Source organism: Penicillium odoratum, assembly GCF_028828045.1.
Source record: "Penicillium odoratum strain IBT 22623 chromosome Unknown utg000005l_segment0_segment0, whole genome shotgun sequence".
NCBI lineage: Eukaryota > Fungi > Ascomycota > Eurotiomycetes > Eurotiales > Aspergillaceae > Penicillium > Penicillium odoratum.
Genome location: NW_026643147.1, coordinates 6,647,014 through 6,672,526, shown reverse-complemented (window position 1 = coordinate 6,672,526; position 25,513 = coordinate 6,647,014). Strand labels below are relative to the sequence as shown.

Here is a 25,513-nt window from a genome sequence, read left to right as displayed (position 1 = left end):
GCAAATGGCTTAAATTTTGCCTTGGCGGTTGACCAAGGGAAGTAGAAGAAAAGGGAAAAACTGACGAGCTAGAGACATTATAATTATTGGTCTCACGCCCGTCGCATGCCCTGGGTAGGAATCGGGGCACCTGGCGGCATACCCATCTGTCCGGGCATGGCATATCCGTGGTGTTCATACCCAGTTGACATGCCATTCATCATAAGAGGGCCAAGTCCTTGAGCCTGGGAAACGGGACAGTCCTTGTGGGCGAGGAGAAGGGTCTTGAGATTCACAATCTCCTCGCGGAGTTGAGTAACGGTAGCGGTCAAAGCATCATTCTCAGTGGTGAAAAGCTCAACCTTAGCCTGCAGGTTGGCCAGCCACTGCTTCTTCCGTTGACGACATTTCAAGGCAGCGACACTGAAAAAAAAGTCAGTACTAATAGTCAGATGTAGATTTGGAATTTCGACATAGACATACCGGTTGCGCTCCAGGAAGTTACGTCTCTTTTCTTCGTCTGTCATCTTCTTAGGATCTCCCGAGAACTTCTTCATGTCTTCATCATCTGAATCAAGATCCGACGGTGGCTCGACACTGCTTGGTTTCATCTTCTTATTTGGTCCCTTGCCAGAATCTTCGGCCTTCCGCCGGTTGTTGGCAGCCGAAGCCGCCTTGGGAGCATTCTTCTTGCCCTTGCCCTTACCAGCGGGCCTGGAAGGCTCTTGCTCCGACCCTTCACCGCTCATCTCACGGCCACTAGTACCGTTCGTGTTTGACGATACGCGCCGAGCAGCGCGGCTCTCATTCTGCATATTCGGGTTCGCTTGCATGTTATTGGCCTGACCACCTTTGGCGAGCATAAAGAGACCGTTGGCGGCATCTGCAGCATCGTGCTGGGTGAATTGATCAGCCGAGGGCTGAGGCTTAGTGTCCATTGTCGGGTTCGAGGTCGGGTCTTGGTCATTGCCTTGACCATTTGCGCTGTTCTTCCGGGCGGCCAACGCAGTGCGGTGGAACTCAATCGTAGACGGTGTGGCACCGCCGTTTTGAAGTTGCTGAAGTAGGGCTTGCGAGTTAGGGCTGGGGGCCGGGAACATCGACCCACCACCACCCGGGGTCAGACCAGTGCGGAGTGACGATTCGTTGGGAGTTGGGAAGCCTCTGCCAATACTGTCGAAATAATCGTTAGATCCAGTGGGACCGGGAAGCATGGCGGGGCTCAAGGGCCCTGAGCGCAGGGAGTTGGACCAGTTATATCCACCGGCAGAGCTTGCACCAGGCAAGGCCGGGGAGGTGAGGGACGCGACGGGCGGCAGCAGCGACTTGCCGGGAGTGTCGCCGGGATTGCTGCTGAACGACTGCTCAAACGGGTTGGGCTCCAGTGAGAAAGGGTTGTGAACGGAGTTGAAGTAATCCGGGGTATCACTAGGGGCGGCTCCGGCTGGGCGTCGTGGTGGCGCCAGCGAGGTTTGGGTATCGGGCTTTTGGTCCTTCCCTGAAGACTGAGAGTCTGGAAGGCGAGTCAGCATGTATGAGGATAGACGATGACGCGCGCGATAAAGGTACCAGAGGGATGTCGAAAACGAGGGCCCTTCATTGTGTGGAAGAAGTGTGGAAGATCGATGACGCCAGTTGTGAGATCATCCAAACGGCAGAGGGGGGAAGTTGAGTTAAAGTAACTCCAGGTGGCGGATTACCAAGAAAAGAAAGAGTAATTATTATATTCGGCTATAATAATTCCTTCGTATTCATCTTTTTCCTTTTTTCTCTTCTTTTCTGGCTCATCCTTTCGGTGCCCACCCATTTATAAAGATAGGAAGGGGAATATCAAATGTTGTTGCAGAAGGGGTACGACACATAAGGGGACACGCGCGCCTCATCAGATATTCGACGAACCTTCTTTGGAATTTTTCTTCGAGTCCATATTGGACAATGTGTTTCTGATGGTGGTCGTACTGGGCGCGACGGCAGCAGACATACTTGAAAATAAAAAATGTCAAGTTGCTTTCTGTAGTCAAGCGCACACGAAAAGAGACAAAAGATCACTGCGTGGCTTGCAGGCTGACCCGATGAGAAGAAGAGAAAGAGAGAAGTGACGTAGAGGGGGGAATGACGACAATTTTAGGGGAGAGAAAACATTAAGTAACATGGAAATTTACGGGCCTTCCCCATCAATACCGTCGTATTACCATAATACCATACACCTATCACAAACAGGGTTGATGTTACTGATTTATAATAACCCCACGCATTTTAAATGAGGATGGTACGGTAAACCCGATGTAACCGATGTTACTAAAATCTGTTTTATAGCCGAAGCCGGTAAAGGGGGGGAGAAGGCGAAAAGAAAGAAAAAAACCAGTTGGAGGTTGGGGAATAGCCTTGACCCCGAGAGTCTGGACTGATTGCGCATGCAAGTTGAGGTTTTAACCCTTTTTTCTTTTCCTATTTGGCTCTCTTTCCAGATACTGCATCGGTTTACGATCTTCATTCATACAATAGAAAATACACATTTTATTCACAAGTCAAGATGAATCCATACGCTGGGGAAAAAGATAAGCAAAAAAAAAAGGTCACAATGGACCCTCGCATGTCTAGTTGTCGAACCTGGAGAGGTTAAGTGGGCCCGGTACCGTGTATTCAACCAATAAGAGATAGCATATAGGCTCGGAAGCGGATTCTACAGTCGTTCCGGGCTAAATGGGGGCACTGGCAACATGACGAAAAATTTTTCATACGATTTTTTTTGGTAACTTAACAATTCAGGATCGGCAACGATAGTGTATCCACGGGGCAAAGCATCCCCCATGTCTGGTATGGAAGTTTCTCCCTACCATAGACCAAATGTAAGATTTAAATCCATCACTAGAAATATAATACACAACATCTGAGGTGACAGGGGGATGTATGATTTCACGATGACGACGACAGGAATGTGTCCCGGGTGTTGGAGCAGCCGAGTGGGGTCCAGATGTATGGAGTGTCAGCCAGTCAGATCTATGCACAGACGGGAGGTTGGAACTCGGACACCGGAATGCAAGATGCTGAGTGGCTAGTTGAGGGTCAATGGAGGTCAACTTATGGTGACCTGGCGCACTAACCTGAATCCGTTCGATGACGCAATTCACGTGAATAGCCCCCGGTCCACAAAGTACGGGATGACGTGCGTGGCCTGTGAACCGGGTCTAGATTAATACGCGACAGTTCAAGCGATAACAAAGCACTAGTATATGCTGGAATGTAATTTATAGATAAAAGAACAGGTATCAACCCACCACTCATCAGATATGCCAACTGGCATCAATTACGACATAGGCCAGAATTGGCCCTCCAGAGGGTTGTGCGCTATGTTGGGGGGCCGATGAAACCATGTACAATCTCGATCCTCCACTATCATGGCGGAAACAATGCAAGATAAGATCTGATCGATTGGTATTCCTGCATTATCCCAATAAGGAGTATGAGGGATAAAGAACCATATCAAGTCTGGGGTCTGGGGTATACAAAGTTCGATATCGGTGGCGCATACCTGATAAGGATAGCTGGGCTAGCCCATCACAGAACTGACCCTATTTAGTCTAGTGCATCCATGGATCTTCCAGCCCGTTTCGCAAGGGTCGCGGTATGCATGAAATTCATCTATAATCTATTGAAGACTTGGTCTCAATTCTCTCGATAGTTGATCATCATCTAGGTCACAGACGAGTCCCTGACGAACAGGTTACAGTAGATCGATCTATCGCGCTTTTGTATTCTTGGTGTGTGCTGATATTTACTTTAACGAAAACCGCGAATTTTCCCTATCGATGGATAAATATAACTTTTTCTCTCGCAGTAGGCTGGGTTAGTGTCCGATTTTATCAGATGCAACTGTCTCTACGGCGCAGAATCTACAACCACCGTACCCTCATTTCGATTTAGAAGTTTCCGTTGCAAATTTATCAAATATGATGTAGCTGCCTGAGCAATAAGTAAAATATTGGAAGTTCCACCAGGATGGTCATCCTATTTTGGTTGATAGAAACGTATCAATGTTCGAGTTTGGGGAGTTTAAGGCTCCGCCGATACCATTGCCCTAGAAAGGGCATATCGATATGTAGCACCCAGACCCAACTCCGAAGGCGAATGTCTTATCGTTCTTTTGAGATGAACAAAAAAGTTAAGGTTGATATCGCTGCACAGAAATTAGCATTTTTTATGGTTATCCTCATATTGTCAATCTGGAGAAGTTTCCATGTAAATAGGCAAGATGGCCGAGTTGGTCCAAGGCGTACGGTTCAGGTTCACCTGATCCAGATTTCCGTATCTCGTTTTCGGGGCGTGGGTTCAAATCCCACTCTTGTCATTGCTTTTTTGTCATGATGTTTTTTTGTGCAGGTAGCTCTTGCAAGCAGATGGTCATTTTGCCTCTGTCCGGTGCACTCACTCAAAGTCTCAAAGCACTACCTGTCTGGAATGTTGTAGTTCTCCATTTCGATTCTCATTAAACAGTCAAAGAGTCCTGGGGGTAGTGCCTACCGAGGGTATATTTCGATAGCTATTGCACGTACTTTTACCGTTGGAATAATAATGATATCTTTGAACTCTGGAGACGGAAATTCAGGAAATTATATTCAGAGCAGGTATGGACTCCATTTGTGATGTGAAATGGAATTGATACATGGTAGCCTAAGTGGCCTTGTCTCAGACCAAATAAATTGATGTCTGCCTAAAAAGGGGGATAAAACAGATGATACAAGTCCCTTTTTTTATATGTACAAGCAAGACCGTTAGACCTACTTTATATTTATTCTCACAGATCCTCGTTGCTTTGGGACCGTTGGTACCTGATCGACATTAACTCTTTGTTTTGTTTCCGTTTCAGTGATTGACCGCCTGCCGCCGTGGCTAATCAGCCGCGTGTACGTTTGGGCATTTAAACCTCTCTTTACTAAGTGAAAACCGCCACGTCTACCTGTGATCTCAATTTCAAGTCTTTTTTCGGTCGCTGCGAATTTTTGTCACCTCTCTGCCCATCATGACTCTTGCCGAGGAATTCCGCTCGCGAAATTTCAGTATGTACCTTGTGCTGATGCGGCGGCTTTGTCGATCAGCTCCCACTGGATTCCCTGACCCTGCTAACCTCGTTCTTCTCTAGGTATCTACGGACAATGGTTAGTATCCTCGACCCTTATTGTTGCCCGAAACCCCCTTGACTCCTGATTTTATAACGGATCCATGCGCTAGGCCGCGAAAGGCCTCTGGCGCACTTCACTGCCACGAAATCTCCGTCTGCGTAAGAGCGTTGGCTGATAATACTCTACTAGGACCGGCGTGTTGGGTATGATTCTTTGCCTGGCGCTTGGAATTGCCAACATTTTCACCGTTCATGTCGTGCGGATCATCTTTTCCGTTCTTTGCCTGTAAGCCCGGATGTCCTTTCCGAGTGAAAATACAAATTAACCATGCGACAGTGCATCGACCTTCGTCATCCTCTTTATTGAAGTTCCCTGGCTCCTCCGCATCTGCCCCACGTCCTCTACATTCGATGCCTTTATCCGCCGTTTCACGACAAACTGGATGCGAGCTGCCATGTACCTCGTCCTGAGCGGCATCCAGTGGGCCAGTCTCTGCACCGGCGCTTCCAGTTTGATCGCCGTGGCTGTTGTCCTCATCATTGCCGCACTCTTCTACGCATTTGCCGGTCTGAGGAACCAGGAGTTTGTTGGTAGCAAGACCTTGGGTGGCCAGGGTGTTGTACAGATGATTGTTTAATGAGCTTGGTTTCCGAATTGATATCGCGCTGCTTCCTTCGACTCCGGGGTGTACGGGCTATCATAACCATTGGGGCTCAAGGATCTGCGTGAAATGATGAGATGCTTGATGCGAAATCATTCAAAAGGCCTTCGGGCGACTTGCATTGGAATGCGCCATGACCTTGCTGTTTACCTGCCCTGTACTTGTATGTTTCTAGTTCGGGGCGAGCCTATCTGGCACTTTGAACTCTTCGCCACGGACATATTTGAACTGTTTCTTGTATTGTTAGGGTCTGCGCCGGCTCTTATGACTTAATTATTTGCACTTGATTATACCTGAAATAATACCAGCAACTACTGCTCAGGTGTCTGCATGCTTTTTCGTGTCTTGTGTCAGCCACCTAGGCTATCTTGTAACGCGATAAACTCGACCAGTAGTTTCTGCTGAAATGTGTGGCTTGACTAACGCCGAGATTTTGGACATCAATCAACGCTTGAATTCCTAGGTTCATCTACGCATGTGGGTCTCAGTGAATTTTCAATAATCTTCCCAGTGCCAATGCTCAAGTGCTGTTTCGTGTCTCACGATATCCACTTCATAGGAAATACAATTGACTTTCCACATACATTCACATATATACCAAGGAACCTAGGAATGAAACTGAGGGTGAAACGCTCGTTGTTTGATATGTGGAGCACAGGTCAAGATATATATTAAAATGAATTTCCGTCATCGATCGAGCAAGCCTTGAGATTTGAAAGTTTTTTAAGTCTGTAGCTAGAAGCTTCTTGGCAGGTATTGAAATGTGCGTAAAATTGAAGCCTGGCCCGCTCATAGATATGCATAATTAATCTAAACATCCTTTGAGTCAGAAAGTTGATCATGCATCAACACTTCAAGTTTGGCCGTTTGTAAAGCTGAATGTTGTAGGATCATATAATTAAAAATCTATCCGTTATACATCGAATGGTAAGATGGCCGAGTTGGTCTAAGGCGCCAGGTTAAGGTCCACCTTGACATCATTTCCTGGTCTACGTTTGTAGGCGTGGGTTCAAATCCCACTCTTATCATCTCTTTTTGTCTTTTTATTTTTCCTGTTCTCAATAAGCACCAACCTGAGTTCCAAGATCACGCTGCTTTTCTTATTTTAATATTTCTTAAGATAACTCTGGTTGTATGTATGCATTCTTTACATCATATCGGTGTCAACATTGAAGCATATCAATTACCTAAATGAAGCATTATTCTCAAAATCCATCTCACGACCCTTCACCCTCTACTAGTAGTGGCTACATAGAGCATTGCAACCTTGGAAGCCCAAGCTCAAGCCGCTACTTCGCATCTAAAGTGTCAAGCGCGTCACACTCGCGCACCATAGAGACAACCTTATCCGCGTCCTTCCTATGGATCTTAGCATCCGCTCTTCAATTTCTGCTATTTTGGATGTTCTATTTCTCCTCCTTCACCCGGATAAACGCCTCAGCCGAAAATGTGCGAAAGTAAGTCACAGAGCCGCATCATTCATGTGGTAAACAGGGCCAAGACAGCCAAGAGAATAATGTTTTATATTATTCCGACAAATGGACCGAGAATAGCTAAGATACGTACTAGTAATGAGATTTTGTAAGAGGGTCCGTCATCGAAGAGGTAGCTTAGGGTGGAGGTTCAACGAGGCTGAAGTTCGATGGTAGCTCTTAGAGTGTGGTATCGGCCCGACTTTTTTTTGTGCAGGCTTTCTCTAAGGTTCAGTCTTGGATGAACTTAATCAAGTGAAAATGCCAAAGGAGCCGCGATTTAAAATGACAGAAGAGATGGATGGAGTCTGGAGGGGATGGAAATTATAGCATATGGCAAATAGACCGCGAACAACCTAGATATAGGTGCTGGTGAGTCTTGCAAAAAGACATAAAAACAAACATTTTAAAGCCCAGGTTAATAGACAGCGGCAATTAAATGTGTGTCTACGGTGTTGGGCAAGTTTAGAATCTCTACAGCATAACAAACGGAAAAAAGAAGCTTGCAGTCAATACAATGTCAGAGAAAGGTGATCCATTTCAAGAACTAGCAAGAAGCCCGAAAGACCAACTGAAGCACTTGAGTGGTTGTTCCGAATATATTGGCGAAGGGTCAATACAGCTCAACCTAATCCCAGAGCTTGTGAGCATAGGCGAGAAGAATAACACCCTCCTGGGATACTTCGCAAATGTACTGCTAAGTGACATCACATCCCGAAAGCCAGGATATACATACAAAAAAGACTCAGCATAAGGTAATCTCATGAGAAGTATCTGCAAGGTTCGATGGTGCTTCTACATGAAATCACATAGATGATACTGCAAGTGAAAGGCCCTGATTCGGTGACATTGCAACCACATATTCTTTAAGCTAGCACTATATACAACTAATCGCAATTTTTACAGCTGTATATTGAATTCGCGGCCTTGAAATATTACTCAGCTTGATCACCCTGATTCCCATTCACTTAGCTAGTGCCTAGGCAGCGCCGCAAATACTGAAACTCCATAGATTCACAGACTGAGGCATGACCCCTCAAGCCACCCGGGAATACTCCCAACCTTGCTAGCTTGTACCCAGGAACCAGATCGGAATAATCGAGTTCCAGGCCCTCGTGTCATACAAGGTCATGACGGTATTTATCGCAATTACTGTAAAGCTAGGTACGGTTGAGAGTGGAGCTTAGACCTTACCCAAGTGACTTCCTAGGTTACTCGTCTGATTCCCCCCAACGAATGGGTAGATATAAATGAGAGAATAATATAAATACATTGAGATGTGACAGCCATCGATCAAGATATTTGATTCCTTCTAGCAAAAGGTGCATAGGAAGAGGGGTCTTTCATGCTAGATGATGCAATGCGGAGAACCGTTCGCACTCTCACCGCCTCGGTAAAGCAGACCAATGATTTTTTTAGAAATAATCGGCGAGACCGATAGTGAGTGCTCCTTATCACAATATTGGAGCGATCCCTAAATAATGCATCTTTGAAGCACCGCCACCGTACCAGAGACATGCTATTAATATACCTTGAGCAGATGGTCTGGATCCAAACGATTATCGGTCCATGGTCTGGGATCCAATAGCTTTGAAGAGAGGAGAAAAAGGAGACACAACACTATACGCTAGATAGACCGCCAAAAAGGAGCACGAGGTATGATTTGCCCCCGAACCTAAACGATCTCGACCACTCTCCACTCTTTATGAGGCATTTGCCTCGAAAATGCCGCAGAAAGGTGCTCAAGTTTGGGATATTGCAGAATCCATGAGACTGCTCGGAACAGTGAAGAATGAATGGAAAATCTAAAAACCTCAAGTAGTATGTTTCATTGACTCCTTTATACTTGAATAGAGTCGAGACCCGTAATGATACCGTAAACTATGGAGACTTTCGATGCGGTCAGAGCACGTCACGCGCTCGGTGGGTCATGGCAGAAACGAGGCATACATCATCCTGCTTTCCTGTCTTCAATTTCTGCCCCCCAAGTAACTAGTTCCTTTCCCTCATTTGTCACTACTTTACACCGATTTGTGTTGCATATCTTCAATTGGACTCTAGGCATTTGTGATACTCGATAGATCGATCTGGGTAAGCAAATCACCTCTGCAACTGCTTATCAGCTACCCGGCCCTTCCCCCTCCCCATTCTCCATTTCGAGGGGCCTGGACCTATCCTGCATCAATGGACGTCACATTTTGGCGTTCTTGACCCCACGGAACAATCCTTGTCAAGTCTTGGCCTGCAAGCATCCCAAGAGGACAAGAAGACGCCTAAAATGCCTCAAACACGTGGCACTCGGGTATACTTGAGCCCAAGCTAATATTGAAATGCTGCAGCTTCAAAAGGGTCTTCATCATGTCTACCCAAACTGCTCCGGTCGTTCCTCCTCGGCCGTCTCGATCACCACAGCCGCGCTCTTCCCTAGATATGCCTGGCATTCCTCCACGCCCAGTCAACCGCCGCATCGACCGATCAATGTCTCCAATGCGGAGTAGCTATGCACCGTCCCCTTTCAACGAGTGGAGTGGCCCGAGCTTGAGCCGGACCACCTCGAATGATGTCCCGCAGCGACCACCAAGCGTAACAATACCGTCTCTGGGGGAAGAAGGAATTGAGTATGCAGATTTAGATGCTGGAAATGTGCCCGAAGGTCATCACCAGGCACCGGCGGAGACTCGTAACGTTAGCAGTGACCTCAAGATTCATGCGCCGAGACCGTCATTGCCGACGTTAAGTGCTAAGGCCAAAGTGCAGGCAGTAACTCGCACAGACTCTCGCCAGGCTGCTGCTGCTGGCCTGGGTCGGGACAGCGAAAGCTCCCCCGCTGTCGAAGATCCCGAGCGGGACAGTCGATCACTGCATTCCCGAAGAGCGAGCGGCTCGCGGGCCGAGTCGTCCAACGCTTCCTCCGATCGCCGGCTTTCCATGCAACCCGGAGATGAACAGGGCTTTCGAGTACCCATGTATCCCAATGCTGGTGATGTCCAAGCACCTTCTCCCAGCCCTTACCTAGACCAAGGCTCCCAACGCGCAGGTCGCAACCACCACCGCTCTCGTAGTGCCCGGGACTCTTCACTGCCCCCAGGTAGCTACGGCCTGCACGGGCACGGTGTGCAAAATGGCGACAAGTTTGAAAAGGCCTGGTATGAAAAGCACCCAGATGAGTACGTTAAGGAGGCAGGTCAATATGGCCCCGGTGTGGGTACTCCTCGCCCCGATTGGGCTCTGAGCAGCGACGACCTAAACAAGATTATTCGAGCCCCAGCTGGCTCTACAACCGGTAAGCGCTGAATTAGCGGATGATTTTCTTTGACCAAGCCCTAATAATAACTATAAACTCCAGGCACTTCTCCTGAGGTTGTAGGTACACCCGAAGAGGAGGTTGGATACCTTGCCTCTGATGAGTACATGCACCGCATGGCGTCTCCCCCGCCTGATGCTCGCCTTGATTCTCAACCCGTCGTGGAATCTCCACTTCGCCAAATGAGTTTCCCAGCTTCGGAAAACGAGCCAAAGATTGCGTCTGCCTCCCCGCTGCGCCATGGCCGGAGCAGATCGCACGGGCACCGTGCAGACAATGACATCATCCACGTCAATAACCCGATGCATCCCCTTCACCACCCGGATGGATTTGCTCCCACTCCAGTACAAGATGAGCCTACGGAGACAATCAAAAAGGCATTCGAAGAAGATGAGCCTATCTTGGCTTCCGATGAATTGCGCCCCGGTTCGGCATACCTGCATCCTGCGGTTTCACCCACTCGGGGAAGTTTTGATGAAGAGTACCGAAGCCGGACACCCAGCGTGTCCCACAGCCGTTCCAACAGTAGATCCGCCAGTGCTCAAGGAGGGCCCATGTTAACTCGGTTTGACTCACATGAGGATAGCCATACACCTCTGGAGAATGTCGAGGAATACGAGCCGTTGTTCCCAGAAGATGAATCAAAGAACGATCGTCCTCTTTCAGCTGCAGATCGTTTCAAGCAGCGCCCTGGGCTGTCCAAGCACAGGTTCCCGAGTCAGGATATCTGGGAAGATACCCCCAACAGCTTGCAACTCCATGCTACCGTTACAACCCCAGATCTTCCCAGACGTGACTCTGGAGGAGCCTTTGAGACACCCGAGCAAGAAACTATTCGGAGAATGCAGAATTCTAAGATTGATTCTCATCAGGTGGCCAGTCATATTCTCGAGGGCGATAGCGCCCGTGAAAGTCCGAGGCCCACCAGGCGCCCCGATGCTGTTAAGCAACGGTTCCCAAGTCGAGATATCTGGGAAGATGCACCTGACAGTCAGCAATTGGTGACCACAGTCGAGCCTGCAGAGGATGAAGTCAAGAGCCCAGAAGTACCTGCCAAACCTACCATCCCTGCCCGCCCACAGAAACAGTTTCAGTCCACATCGCCTACAGAGAAGCGTCAGCCGCCAGTGATCCCTGGTCGCCCGAAGCCTCAGATCGCGGCTCGTCCCACAAAGCCTAGCCACGGGGCCTCGACCGACTCGGAAACCAAGGAAGCTGCAGTTGAAGGGGCGGCCGTGCCCAAAGCAAAGCCTGCGGTTCCAGCTCGTCCTGGTGGCAGCAAGATCGCAGCTCTGAAGGCAGGATTCCTCAACGACCTGAACTCGCGTCTCCAGTTAGGTCCTCAACAACCAAAACCCCAGGAGAAAGAGCCCGAACCACCGGCAGAGAAACAGCCCCTTAGTGATGCTCGCAAGGGTAGAGCTCGTGGACCTGCTCGACGAAAGCCCGCTGTAGAGAATGCCAATGCTCGACTACCGACTATTCCGGAGATCAAGATTACAGAAACATGGAATGTCTGGCAGGTCTGTGAGGATGGTAACCTTGTTGTTGGTGATGAGAAAAATGACACCAAGGTGCCAGAGGTGACCATTCCTTCTGAGCCTGCCATGGCACCAGAGATCGCAAAGAACATTGCTGGTGAACCCGTTGACCCGACCCCAGAGCCCCGTACTGCCGCCGAAGAGACTTCTTTCCATGACTTTGGCGCGGCCCCGGAAATTGAGCAGCCTTCAACCGCAGATGTTGGCTCGGAGCAGATTTCTTCACCCGTTGTCGAGCCTCCAGCTCAAGAAGATGAGCCGCTGTCAGAATCAAAGCAAGAGAAAATCTTGACTGAGGCGAGTCTAGCCCCTGCTAAGGAAGCGCTCCCGCCCAAGTTTGAAAATGCTCTTGAGGACATGACCGCATCAGCCGATGGCAAGGAGACATCAGACGGCGATATACACGAGACAGTCTCGTCATCTTAACATCTGATTTGTTTTGCGTTTCATTTCCTATTTCAATACTTTATCTCTGTTCCTTCTCTCCCCCACCCCCCCTCCTCTCTCTCCTTTTCTCTCTCATTTTCTGCTGTTGATGGCCTGAACATGAGGAACACGAGTGGAAGTGCATTCTACAACGTACCACATGCAGATCCTACTAACATTATCCTACTCCAACCTGCTCAGCTTATTGTTTTGTGTTGTTTAATTTGTGCTTGAACCACCAGACCGTCAATCTATTCCATTATGGCATGCTAGTATAATGCTATCTGGTTGATTTGGAAGCTGTCTTATTCGTCATTTGGCATGAGTGCGTCGAATGGCTTGCGGGCCAGTACCTCAAGGTAATGTTTAATGAGTCATTAGAGTATATAGTTGAAAAGTTTTGAGGTACCATCGTGCACTATTTCTACAACCTTGCTAGTCGTACAACTGGAAATTGCTGTTGTACATCTTCAAATGGTTTTTTATCCCCGCTTGCTATACCACTTGCATACACCATGCGATCAACCTCTGCAGCTACATTAGCACGCTAACTAAAAAGAACGAAATAGGAAAGAGAGACTACCGGGTCCACCACCGTTAGTCACCACCAGAGCAAACTGATTGGTAAAGAGTGGTGACAAGATCGAGCTCTAATGTCTAAGAATAGTTCTTGTGTGGAGGGGAAAAAATGGGGGCCAAAGAATGATTTGTCTTCCTCTTCCACTTTGTGCAGTGCAGCCCTGATATCCTTTTACTCTTCCCAACCTCCTCATTAACTTTTACAATCAAACATGGCCCAACCTATCCCCGTAGTCCTGTGCGGCAGAACCGAAAAGATCGGCACTGCCGTTATCGCGGCCCTCAAACCCGAGTTCGAAGGTGTGTTTCCACATATCGAAGTGCCAACCTGGTTGCTAATCAGAAACAACATCCAGTCATTCACTTCATCATGACTCCCGAGGCTGGACTTGTCCAGATTCCGGCTCTGTTGCGGGGAGAAGCCGATGTGCCATCCGACAGTGAACTAGGCTCCAAGAGTTATGAACGCGGGGTGGGTGCCATTATTTTGGGGGCCGGATATGAAGATGAGGACATCCAGCGGCTACGTGAGGCGGCTGGAACCCTCTCCACTGTACCTTGGCTGCGACCCGATACCACCAAGCCTGCGCCACCTTTGGGCCCGGCCTATGGTCAAGCATTGGTTGAGAGGATCAAGGAGACTGTGAACGAGTTGCAGGCAAGCGCAAAATTGGCCAAGGACGCAGTCGTGTGGTATTAGTGCTAGCGTATCACTTGACGTATTTCAATCGACATATTAATGTATGAACTTACTACAGTTCATATAAAAAAGAGAGTATGGTTTCATCTCTATTCTGAGATCTAGTCTACCTCTACAGATTGGTGCTATATAAAAGCAATGGATTTGATGAGAGGAGAGAAACGGAATCTTGAGTCTTTCCACTCATACAGTCAATTCTTACAGTCTTTATAATCTGGCTGTCCAAAGGACCAGCTTACTACCTAACACTGATCAGGCACTTGGTTCATCGTGAGTCTGGAACATGCATAAGTTGACTTTTGACGTAGGTTAAGACGGTAGTGCTGCCCTCATAAATGAGCTGCCATACGGTTCCGTATGGTAGTGTCTAGTCGAGAGCCAATGTGTTTTACTATCTTTATTCTTAATGTACATTTCGATATACATGAACCAATTTTCAGGTATTGTAGATAAAAATCTTGAAGAGGATATCAGTATATCCAGCACTTGAGGTAGACAGAGGGTAGGCCACAGATACATGATTAAGAAAAAACTAAAGCAATAGGTAGTATGTTCCTGACCCGAAGGGTGTAGGCCTACTAATTTACTAAACCTAGGTAGAGTCGAGAGTGTTCTGAATTATACCATAATTTACAATCTCTACATCAGAGAAGAGGCACGATAATGCAATAATGCAATCGACGGAAAAAATGTAAATTATGTGTCACTGGATTGTCCATATGCATCGATGGCACCTAAGAAGAATGATAAGAAAAGCATAATTTGGGCTGGAAATCAGTGAAATCTGGGGTATTGCAATATCAAAAAACCTTTTTTTGTAACTTTAGTTTTTCAAGATGTAGCGAAAACCATTGGGAACCAATAGATAGAATCCACAAAACCATAATATGTGTGATATTTGTGTGGAGGGCTGTACATTGTAGTTGGAAAGTGATTTCAGCTCACAGGGAGCTTAGCCATATCACCACGGCCATCTTTGATCCATTCCTTGTCGACCAGACGCTCACGTTCGGCATACAGCTGCTTGTAGGCACCACGAATCGTTCCGTCGCTGACGTGAGCGACCGCAGAAATCTCCTTTGCAGACTTGCCGTGGCCCATGAGATACGAAGCCATGTAAATACAGGCAGCCACAATAGACAGGGGAGAACGTCCAGCCAGGTCTCCCATGGCCGTGACGCGATCAGAGAGCGATGAAGAAACACTGGTAACCGAGTAAGGAAGATCCAACAGATTGCAGAAACGGTTGCAAAGGTCGCTGGGTTTAGTTGAGGTAGTAGCGGTGTAGTTATCATTGGGATCTCCGGTACCTCCAGTCGCATTGTGTCGCTCGACATTCTGGGCAGTGAAGAACTTCTCAAGGGCCTTGTAGATGCGGCCAATCTCCTTGCGAGTGACCTTGGTCACAGCAAAAATTTCGGTGAAGGTCCGGGGAACTTTGCATTGACGGCATGCAATGAAGATGCACCCAGCAATAATCACCTCCTGGGACTTGCCCTTGAAAGCCTTGGCATCGTCCACAACCTTGAAGAGATATTTGGCTGTGTCGGCGACGTTCTTCTGGATGTTGAAACCATCGCAAAGAGCACCGATTTCCTTGTATGCTGCCAGCAGCGCCTTGTTGGACTTCTCGTTGGACTGCTTATTCTGAGCACGGTAGAGATCACGGGATCGACCAGTGGCTCCGCTGGCGATGGTGGTCTCCAGCTGGTCTCCGTTGAGCAGCAGATTCGGACCCTCTCCGACACGGGACGGATCATCATTGTTCTGGTCATCGTTCGAGAAGGTTCGCCACTCGGAGTGCATATCGATCTCGCGATCGGCCAGAACTAAGCCGCAGGAGCCGCAGACGGTCTCATGGGAATCTGGGAACTCCAGGTTGGGAGGGACTTCCTTGCATTCGGGGCATTGGAGTGTCGCATTGAGGTTTTTCCTCCACGGATTCGCATCGGCGGGCATAGTGGACATGGTCGCCATTTTCTTTGCCTTCCGGATTTCTTCGAAGCGTGATTTCTGTCTCTTTGCGATTCTTTTGGCTGTGATGGGGAGATTGTATTTGCGATTATAGTAACGAAGGAACAGTGGCGAATACACTTTGGCGGCTGTGCCACGAGTAGAAAAACAGTAGCTGCTTCTTCCTCAAAATGCGTACACCACTACCCATGCATTCGTGTTAGCCAGTCACATCCAACGAGAAAAGTACGACAAGCCAGGATGGTGTCGCCCCCCGGATGGGGTATCCAGGTTGCGACACCAGAGACTTTCCCGAGTCATCGAGGCTGTCATTACCTTTCAGATAGGGCCACGCAGAACAGATCACCCCCCACTAGTGAAGAAGCCTTCACTAATCCGTGCTTTCTTGAAAGAAAGGTATTCAGAGAGCCTCGATATCTGAGCTTGTTCGACCGCAAGGAACCAATCAAGGTCTCCGTAAGAGCAAGCTCACGAAAAGGGTCGTCGAACCGGACGGCTGCAGGAATGCGAAGAGCAGGAGAGTCGAATTCCGGAGACAAGCTGAGGGTGGGGGTGGATCGAGGGGCTGGGGGAGAGATGAAAGATCACAAAGGTGAGGTGAGAGGTGAGGCCGGTTGAGAACAATCCGGATAATCACGTGATGTTGACTCAGCGCCAAGCATTTCTTTCCGAACAGAAGTCGTTTCGAACTTCACTGAACCGGAACGACGGCTTAGATCTCCTTCCTGTTGAGCATCCCCTCATTCTAAGTCTACCGACTACTCCCGTCGTCAAGATGATGTCCCAATCTCTCCGGGCTTCGGTAATTTACTACAAACGAATTGCTTCCGATCAACATGCTAACGCGATTCTCTACCAGCGCTCCCTCTTCACCCGTGCCGCCCGGCAACAGGTCCCGGTCGCTCGCACCTTCCTGACCTCCGCTGTCCGCCGCGGTATGTATCAACCTTGAATTCCCTGGGAGCTTGTGCACTACACCTCGGCTCTACTCGACCTCGCCTGTTCCTGACTGACATCAACCTTCCAGCCGACCCCGTCCAGGACCTGTACCTCCGTGAGCTTAAGGCCTACAAGCCCACCCCCATCAAGGCCGGCGACGCCGACGCCCACGTCCAGAAGTTCGTTCTTCCCCAGGCTCCCGCCTCCCCCGAGGAGTCCAACCTTGCTGCTGAGCTGTCCGCCTACGAGCAGTCCGAGGTTGAGGTTGAGGGCCAGGCCGTCGCTGGTGAGGCCGCCCCCGTCGAGGAGAGCTGGTTTGTTGAGGAGGAAGAGGAGGCTGCTGCTGCCCACTAAATTTCCCTTTCTTTCATTTGGCAAGGTCTGGGGAAATATGGGGGGCCGGCTGTGCATGCCTGTAGCGTGCCTAGATTGGCCGCCTCTCAGGTCCTGAAGCTTGTAAATTAGACCATCCTGAAATGTTCAACCTCTTTTTATTTGTTCTTGAAGTGAACCGCTCGACCTGTTTCAATCTGTCCTATGTCGACCTTGACTTGGAAGACTGGTCCTGGAGCATCACGCTTCTGCGCCCGTGAACATGGTGCTACAGGATTCCTTGTCTGTTGATGATTCTTAAATGAATCATGTCACTCTACCAAATAACCTCTGAATGATGCATAAATAAAGATATAGGTAAGACCGCCGACAGATTCCTCAAAATACATATCACATTTCGAAGCATGTCAAGATAGGTAGGTGAACATGCTTTCCACCATCTGATATCAGTTTAAATTGGAAACGAGTAATTGAACTATTGCGAATAGTAGATAGATCCCGCGATGGAATTAATTGACCAGTGTATCTAGTCTGCATAAGGTCAGTCTGAAATTGGACTGGAATATTGATCTATGCATGAACAATTCCCCCTGGCTGCATTGTGCAGAGGGGTGTTCCGATGCCGGCGATCATTATGGATATATTCTACATAGTCAACATAAGCATGCGAATCACAACGACGCTTAATAGGTCGAATGTGACCTGTTGGACGCTTATGACTTAATTTGTTTAGATCCAAGGTCTATTTTTGCCATAATTTGTGGCTTTTAGAATCCGCGATTGCGTGGAGAGTGGTTTTACTCACCATCTACGAGTTGCATACAAAAACCTAGTTATTATTCAAAACCTAGAACTGGAACAAAGAAGAAGAAAGGGCTTTTCATTGATTCATTGAAGAGGTGATAATGACCAGGAAAACAAAAAGAAAGACAAAAAGACATGATAAGAGTGGGATTTGAACCCACGCCTACAAACGTAGACCAGGAAATGATGTCAAGGTGGACCTTAACCTGGCGCCTTAGACCAACTCGGCCATCTTACCATTCGATGTTTAACGGATCAATTTTTGACTATATGATCTTGCAAATTACTACATGAGGCCTCTTTTTGTCTTAAACGTTGGGGCTGAACTGCATAACAAGTCTAATGACGTGGTCCAATCTAGTCGACATGATTTCCCGCTTGTTGATGCCTCTTTCATCTCTCTTTTTTCGCCTTATCGTGTTTATACCGAATTGCCTTTCCTTCCCTAACTTAATGCATGGATTATATTACCGACCTAACGGTCAAATTAGAGATATTCATGCAGAAAACTGTCTCATCATGTCCTTCTCACTTCCAGCCAAAGTGGCTGGAATCTATCGGAAGGGGTGGCCAAAGATGGAACTATCGCCAAGAACTTGCGCAATGCCCTGGAGTGTTGTCCCTGAGATTACACCAGCGGAACCGAGTCAAACCCAAATACTCATGCATGGCCAGGTCTATCCATGGCTTCTGATATTGTCTGAGTGGCGAGAACCTCTGCTGAATGGGAGGTGAACAATGGTCATGTCCCACGGGACGGGGCAGTTTGGATGGACATACATACCCCATGAATCCGCAATGCCCATTCGATCGTAATGCTGGTCAGGTATGGTGCGTCAGCTGTACCAGTTCGAGGCCAGGCGTTTTCAATTTGTCTACATAGGAATGTGGGGCACCTATCATGTCATTGTAATCTTATCATTTTTTTTGGTTGATCGTGCCATTCGGGGGAAGCGACATTCCATAAAGGAATGCATATCCAAGCCACCCAGGTGGGATGCAGGAATGGCGTGTGAGGATGAGATACATGTAGATGCCTTTGACCATATAAGTTGTTTATAAGCATTGCATACTGTACTACCTAGCATGTACATCTTTAACGTTTGAACCTTGGAACCCTTGAAACAACGGAAGTAGGCGGATCGGGTAATTTGTATATAAACCTAATCAAGCTTGGACATGCATGTTTACCCTTTCCCCTCTTTGGGGCAAATTCTATCGACACCTTTACAGTCGTCCGGAGCCGATACGATTGGCGCTACTGCGTGAGGTTGCAATCGGGCCCAAGGACAACCTGGAAGGACTCAATCATTGCGGGACACAAGATTACGCGAGAATGATGGCTATATCTAGAGTGGATTTGGGGCTGTAGGGTGGGGAACGGACAGCGTGTCTCACCCTTAGCATGGAGATTGGGTCCAAAGGGCAAGATCTGAATCAATTACAGCATAAAACTCTTTTTTTATCTTTTGAGTCCAAGAATCTCCATCTTGCGTGATTGTTTTACTGCTTGTCATTATTCAACTTCTCCCGTTACCTCCAAGTTCCTACCTCCTCTCTTTCCCCCTTTAATACTTGAGCCATACCAATAAACAAACTTAAAAAAAGGAGAGGAAGAGAAAGAGGGAAAAAAAGAGACCCGCCTTCACTAAATCCAAAACCCAACCATCAATTCTCATATAAGGGGCTGTGGTTTATCCCTTTTTATCAATTTATTTTGTTCCTACTTGAACTCCCTCACTTCCGCCTTCCCCGCCACAGCGACCGGACCCTTGTTCTGCTCCCGTACCGCCCGTTGGAGGATTTCCCGACGCCGATCAATTCAGGCCGGCCCTTGACTGTAGCTGCAGCGACGATCCAATCTATTCAACTTCTTTACTTTTCGAGTGTGTGCGCGCTTTGGAGAAAATCTGATCTCTCCCGTTACCCCGTGTGACTGATCGACCACTTGCGCTTCCCTCAGTCTTTCGTTCTATCTGGTTGGATTGTTTCCTTTGAAGGGTCACTTGCTGTGTTTGCCTACTTGCTTTTGTTGACCTGGAAATGCTGCGCGTCTAAGCATTAGCCACAGACCGGAATTCTTCTGGTACATGGAGGAGCTGGCCTTCTTCAACACCCTCTTTACGTCTGCGGTGCTCCCGCGGGGAAATGTCCAGTTAACAGCTACTCTCCTGACCACTTCCTACCATGTCTTCGCCCTCACTCGAAGCACCGAGCATCTATACGAACGATGAAGGAAGTGGCTTGCCCCAACGGGCCGCCAGCTACACCGACCTTCCCAGCCAGACAGACACAGATACCGACTCACCGAGCCTACGAAGAACATTCTCCGATTATGCCGTCCCTACTCAATCCGAATCACCGACCAAACCAACGAAAGAGAGTGTAGCAGCCGCGAAGGATATTCTACGCCGCACATCCCTGCGTTCTAAAAATAGACTCTCGACCCCGGTCTCGCATTTTACACTGTCATCCGCGGAGGACCTGAAGGACACTGAATTGCAAAATGCTGGGACAAAGATACCGGAACACAGAGCACCAGAGCCCGCGGCTCGACCGTCGAAAAGCCGCTCAATGTCAGGTCGCATTGTCAGTCTTGCGCGGAAGCCTTTTGGATCCTCATCCCGATCCCCTTCCCCCTCTACGGCGAAGAGAGTGAAGCAGAGAGCAGACGAATCGCCAACGAGATCAGGAGGGCGCAGAAACGAGTCGGACTCGGATTCAGGACAACCAACACGCAGGCGGACAATCCTATATAAACGGCCGCGGCGACCTATGCTCGCGGTGGTGGCCAAAGGGCCCCAAGACTCACCAGGATCACCCAGTAGTCCTTCTGGAAACTCTCTGCTACGACACCAGACCTCTTTCGAAAAGTTCACTGCTTCTCTCTCTGTCTCGACACCAGTCCTTCCTCCGATGCCAAAGGGAGCTGCTGCTACAGCTGCTTCCTTTCAAAATAGCGCACCTGAGCAATCTCGGAAAAAAGATGAACTCTGGGGGATTTTTCGCGGCCTTGAAGCGGATTACCAAAAGTGAGTCCCTAATACTCTCTGAGCGATGGCATTACTGACCAAGGAAAAAGGTTCCAATCCAAGTCAACCTCTCTCAAGGCAAACGTCATTCGCTCTTCACTTCTTCCTTTTCTCGGCCGCCATCATCTACATACATCATGCAAAAACCTCAGACCCGAAGACTTGGATCGCCGGGTGAACATTCTCAACAAATGGTGGATCGGGATGCTGGAGATGCTGAATGGGAAGCACAACCAGTCTATTTCCGGCACGGACAGACCGGTGTTCTTAGAAGCAGTCGTAGGCATCATGACTCGGCCGGAATGGCGCATGCCGTTTCCTACAGCGCAGCAAAGCAGCGGCGTCACAACGGATTCTTTGCAATATGCGTCCACTTCTGTCTCAGAGACCTCTGAGGGTTCAGGCTCATCTGGATTGGATTTTCTGGTTGAATCAATTCACCATAACATTCGCAATATTTTCGTTCAAAACCTTCTGTCCCAAATGTCATTCGTTGTGGAGCGGATGTCCATGAGACACGCACCTGCAAGTCTGGTGGCTTTCTGTGGGAAGGCTTGTGCATATGCCTTCTTTTTCTGTCCTGGAGTAGCAGATATTTTGGTTCGTTTGTGGAACACAGCTCCTGCGGTCTTCCGCCGCGTATTCGCCGAATCCACTGATTCTCGAGTCGGGACCATGCGCGCATACACGCAAGAGCTGGCACTAAGCTTCCCAGCCGCTCTTCGCCCGCTAGCGTTTCACTCTCATGCACCGTTGTTGCGATATTTGCGAACCAAACCCGAAGCTTCCTTGAATACAGCCAATATACCTTGGAACGGACCATGGAGCGCACGATGGTCTGGCCGCGATACCGATTTGTTTTTCGTCTTCGCCAAGTATATCCACATCCTTTATGCGGAATACTTGCCACCGGAGACTGAGAAAGCCAAGCGATTTCTGGCACCTGGCTTACTTTTAGTTCATGCACAGCTTCTGGTTACGTTCGAAGATACAATCCATAAGCAGTCAATACAGCAGATGCCTGAAAACCCGTCCACGGCAGCTGCCATCACATTTGATGATTATCTCGAATCACCAGATGCTTCTGCCTCACCTCATCAGATCGGAGGTGCAAGAAACAGCCACCGCTCGATGGCGGAGAATCGATTGATCATTCTTTTACGTGACTTGCTCTCCGAATCATCTGCAGAACCGAACCGTGCGCGTCTGCTGTACGCGGAGACTTTCTGTGGGCTGTTGAAAATTGCTGCCCAAAGAATTTCCCTTTTTGACCACAATGCATGTTTCCTTCTGTGTGACTTTACCGAGGAGGCAATTCCGATTATCACCCGGTATGCGCAGTCAATCGAAACAGAGCTTTTCGATTGGACGTTCTGGCTTGACGTTTGTCGGCAGATGAACCAGAGCCATAATTCTCTGACCGAAGTTCGGGTATTTTCATTCATTTACTCCGTCTGGGGGACCTGGACTGCCACAGAGGATAGAAAAGCGAGTCTCTGCTTGGACTTCCTCCTGCATGAAACAGTCTTCTACCACTATTTCAATCACTGGAGTCCCATGGTGCGTGCCTATTTCCACCGCCTCCTCTGCTGGAGGGTAGGACGGTTCAGTGGAGATCCCTCGGCGCTTGATTCGTGAGTGTTACCTTTTGATGACTATCCATTCCACTACTAAACAATCGCCTAGAACCATCTATGAGACCCTCTCAGACCGTTTACTGCGGGTCTGGGAGTATTATGTTGGGTATCAGTCAAAAGCAGAGCAAGGACTCATTGCACCACTGTCATCTGCCCCCTGCACGCCTGCTCCCGGTAGAAGGATAATTATTATTCGATGTGACAATCAGATCTCTCCAGTGAATCTGTTTGTTTCCTTTGATCGTGTGGTCCCACCCATGTCTTCCGACCAAATCATGACCCACCGAAGATCTAACTCTTCAGACTCAACGAGCTCGGACGGTCAGCCTTCCAAACGTCGATGGGGTCTTCTTCGGTCCATGTTTGGAAGCTCATCGACTACCCGGTCTTCAGACGGGATAAGTAGCAGTAGCTCTGAAGAGTTTGACAATACTGGCATCGACTTGACCATGACTTCCGAAAGCAAGTGTCTAGAGGATCACGAGCCAACTCCAAACAACAGTTCGGACGATCTTGTCCGACCCAAAACACCCCACCAGCCATTCTTCTTCAAATTCTCTCTGGAATGGATGGACCGGCCACAGTGGCCTACGAAGAACAAGCGCCTCTTTGCCCCCTGTCTTCCCGTTGCATCTCAGATACATGTACAACACCGGCGGTCTCCCGCCAAACCTTGTGAGTTTGACGATGATGACACCAGTTCAGAGGCTGTAACAGACGAGATCACTTCCAATGATAACACATTCGGACCTCCTTCAGACTCCAAATTATTCTCGACAGAACCAGTTCCAGAAATGCAGGACAAGGACAGGGTCCACACCACCAAAGATTCGCCGTTGCCAGAATTGCCCTGCCAACCCGTTTATGACCATCTGGTACCCAGCAAATACTGCGGCCGTGCCCTCGCAGAATGGGCACACATTGTCTCTGAATGCGACAGCTTCTTTGCCCGGCGACGTGATGAAGGCGTGCCCACCGACCGCGCCGTTGAAAACCCTACACTAGGAGTCGAAAGTTTCCGCAAATAAAGCGCCAAACTGTTCCTTTCCCACTTTTCTCCATCTACACTTCCCACAGTCAGCAAGGGCAAAAATACCTCTGATATAATATTTCACCCACACCTTCCTTTCGATCGAATATAGACACCCAAAGCCTCCAAGTGCCCAGGGAAAGCGATGTTTCCAATACTTGTTCCCCCCCCCCCCCCCCCCTTTTTTTTTTCTCCCTTCTGTCTTTGATTCTACTTCTTCACTGTGCCGTGTGCATCGCGGGTTTGGAGCATAGGGTTTTGGCGTTCACAAGCTCGACTTTCGAGGCTGGTTTTTCTTTTACTTCACCTCTTTTTTTTCTTTTGTATTCCAGCGAGATGCACACTTTAACTACCCCATTACAGAATAGTTTCATACATGGTAATTCAATTTTTGGTCTTTCACTTTTTGAGAACTGTTAGGCGTACATCCAAACTGCTGTTTTGCATTCATCCCGTTTTACCTGATCAGGCCACATAGTCTTGAGTCAAATATTCGGTTGAGCCAGGATAGATTAGGGCTAAATGTACAGGTATGATTGAGATTAATGCTGTTATTTATTCGGACGTGAGACCTTTGAATCCGCTTCACTTCAGACATGTCTTACCAGAGTCAGATTTTCACAAATTGCTGAGGAACACCAGCTAGAAAATAAAAATTTACAATAGGGTTGACACAGTATGCAATTATGTAGTAGATCTTAAAACAATTATTAAGTGAACATGTTATCAGATGGCATCGAGATAATCACGATCAACATTCCAAGCAGTGGTCTGACGTGCCGCGCCTCTTCACGTGGAATGCGCGTCGCGATCCAATCGACTCCCAGCCTTCATCCCCATTTAAATGTCCAATCCAATCCCCATTCTCCTTCACATCATCTACTAAATCAAACCCAAACCCCCGGACTTGGACAAACCACAACATACTTCCACATCCGAACCACGGGAACGAAACCCACTCACCACCCACTATGTTCGCAACTCAATCCCCATCCACACCCTTCCGCCAAACCTCCTACTACACACCAACGCGTCCATCCCCACTAGGACTCCGCAACTCCAACATCGCAACTCCCCCATGGACAATGGGCTCCCCCCACACGCGCAGGACACCAAAAGCCCTCCGCACACCATCAGAACCAGAACCAGAACCACAACCTCTTCTCGCCAGTCGCATTCCCGACCTTCTCTCTACAAAATGATACCCAATCCCAAGCACAATCACAATTCCGCGCGCCTGCATCTGCGCCTCCATCCTTTCCCACATTCAACTTCTCCCCTAACGCAACCATGTCTCCTACCTCGCCTTCTCCGTCTGCGCGCGCTACCAAGTTCGCGGACCGCTACGCGGCGCAGGTGGCTAATCCGATGAAGAGCTCTGCATCGCTTGCGCGGTCGAAGACCCGAAAGATGTTTATGAATCGCGTGCGGAATGACCGTGAGGAGGGCCGGTTTGAGGCTCGTGGGGAGCAGATGATGCATGCCGATTACCTTGCTGACAAGCGGAGGTGGGAAGAGTCTATGGCGAGGGATATTGTGCCGATGCAGGGTGAGGGTGAACTTGAGGAGGAGGATAATAATGATATGCTTCCTGGTATGTTCTAAAGTTCTTTTTCTATTTGCTTATTACTCTTGAGGGGTCTTTGGCTGACTTTCTTGTAGAGGATGATCGTGCTTTTGATGAGTTTATTTCTCAGGAAGAGGCTATGGAGATGGCTATGAAGGAGACTGAGAATCAACATGGTTCTTTCAGTGATGATGAGTATGATGATATTTTTATGACATTGCCTGAGCCTGCGCCTTCTTATGAAAGTCAGGATATGGATATGTCGTGAGGAATGTTCTATTTGTGGATATTTATGTTTTTGTGAGCGTCTATTGTCATTGCATGGGATGGTGTTTTTATGGATATGGCCCATGAGCCAGTGTTAATCATCTGTGGATATATCGGAGTACATAATCAGGGTATCAGATATGGTTGT

At 48.5% G+C, this 25,513-nt stretch overlaps 8 protein-coding genes across 8 annotated transcripts; 6 read left to right on the top strand and 2 right to left on the bottom strand.

Annotated features, from left to right (window-relative positions):
- Positions 1-92: 92 nt before the first annotated feature.
- atfA (bZIP transcription factor atfA) lies at positions 93-1,511 on the bottom strand (the record flags this gene model as incomplete). The annotated part of the gene is made up of 2 exons (XM_057142022.1): positions 93-402; positions 463-1,511. The coding sequence occupies 2 exons, from the start codon at positions 1,509-1,511 to the stop codon at positions 93-95; spliced, it is 1,359 nt and encodes a 452-aa protein (XP_056996028.1).
- A 3,488-nt stretch (positions 1,512-4,999) lies between these two features.
- On the top strand, positions 5,000-5,736 carry N7520_008087 (Tvp18 family protein; the record flags this gene model as incomplete). Its single annotated transcript, XM_057142021.1, has 4 exons — positions 5,000-5,036; positions 5,120-5,135; positions 5,289-5,384; positions 5,436-5,736. 4 exons carry the CDS (start codon positions 5,000-5,002, stop codon positions 5,734-5,736), a joined length of 450 nt encoding a protein of 149 aa, XP_056996027.1.
- A 3,854-nt stretch (positions 5,737-9,590) lies between these two features.
- Positions 9,591-12,503, top strand: N7520_008086 (Aim21 family protein; the record flags this gene model as incomplete). Its single annotated transcript, XM_057142020.1, has 2 exons — positions 9,591-10,515; positions 10,579-12,503. The coding sequence occupies 2 exons, from the start codon at positions 9,591-9,593 to the stop codon at positions 12,501-12,503; spliced, it is 2,850 nt and encodes a 949-aa protein (XP_056996026.1).
- Positions 12,504-13,294: 791 nt separating this feature from the next.
- On the top strand, positions 13,295-13,782 carry N7520_008085 (uncharacterized protein; the record flags this gene model as incomplete). Its single annotated transcript, XM_057142019.1, has 2 exons — positions 13,295-13,382; positions 13,439-13,782. 2 exons carry the CDS (start codon positions 13,295-13,297, stop codon positions 13,780-13,782), a joined length of 432 nt encoding a protein of 143 aa, XP_056996025.1.
- Positions 13,783-14,718: 936 nt separating this feature from the next.
- Positions 14,719-15,759, bottom strand: N7520_008084 (transcription factor SUA7; the record flags this gene model as incomplete). The annotated part of the gene is made up of 1 exon (XM_057142018.1): positions 14,719-15,759. The coding sequence occupies one exon, from the start codon at positions 15,757-15,759 to the stop codon at positions 14,719-14,721; it is 1,041 nt and encodes a 346-aa protein (XP_056996024.1).
- Positions 15,760-16,396: 637 nt separating this feature from the next.
- Positions 16,397-17,049, top strand: N7520_008083 (ATP synthase subunit H; the record flags this gene model as incomplete). Its single annotated transcript, XM_057142017.1, has 2 exons — positions 16,397-16,691; positions 16,784-17,049. 2 exons carry the CDS (start codon positions 16,397-16,399, stop codon positions 17,047-17,049), a joined length of 561 nt encoding a protein of 186 aa, XP_056996023.1.
- A 2,970-nt stretch (positions 17,050-20,019) lies between these two features.
- N7520_008082 (DUF1765 domain-containing protein) lies at positions 20,020-23,529 on the top strand (the record flags this gene model as incomplete). Its single annotated transcript, XM_057142016.1, has 3 exons — positions 20,020-20,864; positions 20,915-22,498; positions 22,551-23,529. 3 exons carry the CDS (start codon positions 20,020-20,022, stop codon positions 23,527-23,529), a joined length of 3,408 nt encoding a protein of 1,135 aa, XP_056996022.1.
- A 973-nt stretch (positions 23,530-24,502) lies between these two features.
- Positions 24,503-25,366, top strand: N7520_008081 (uncharacterized protein; the record flags this gene model as incomplete). Its single annotated transcript, XM_057142015.1, has 3 exons — positions 24,503-24,563; positions 24,703-25,125; positions 25,194-25,366. 3 exons carry the CDS (start codon positions 24,503-24,505, stop codon positions 25,364-25,366), a joined length of 657 nt encoding a protein of 218 aa, XP_056996021.1.
- Positions 25,367-25,513: the final 147 nt, after the last annotated feature.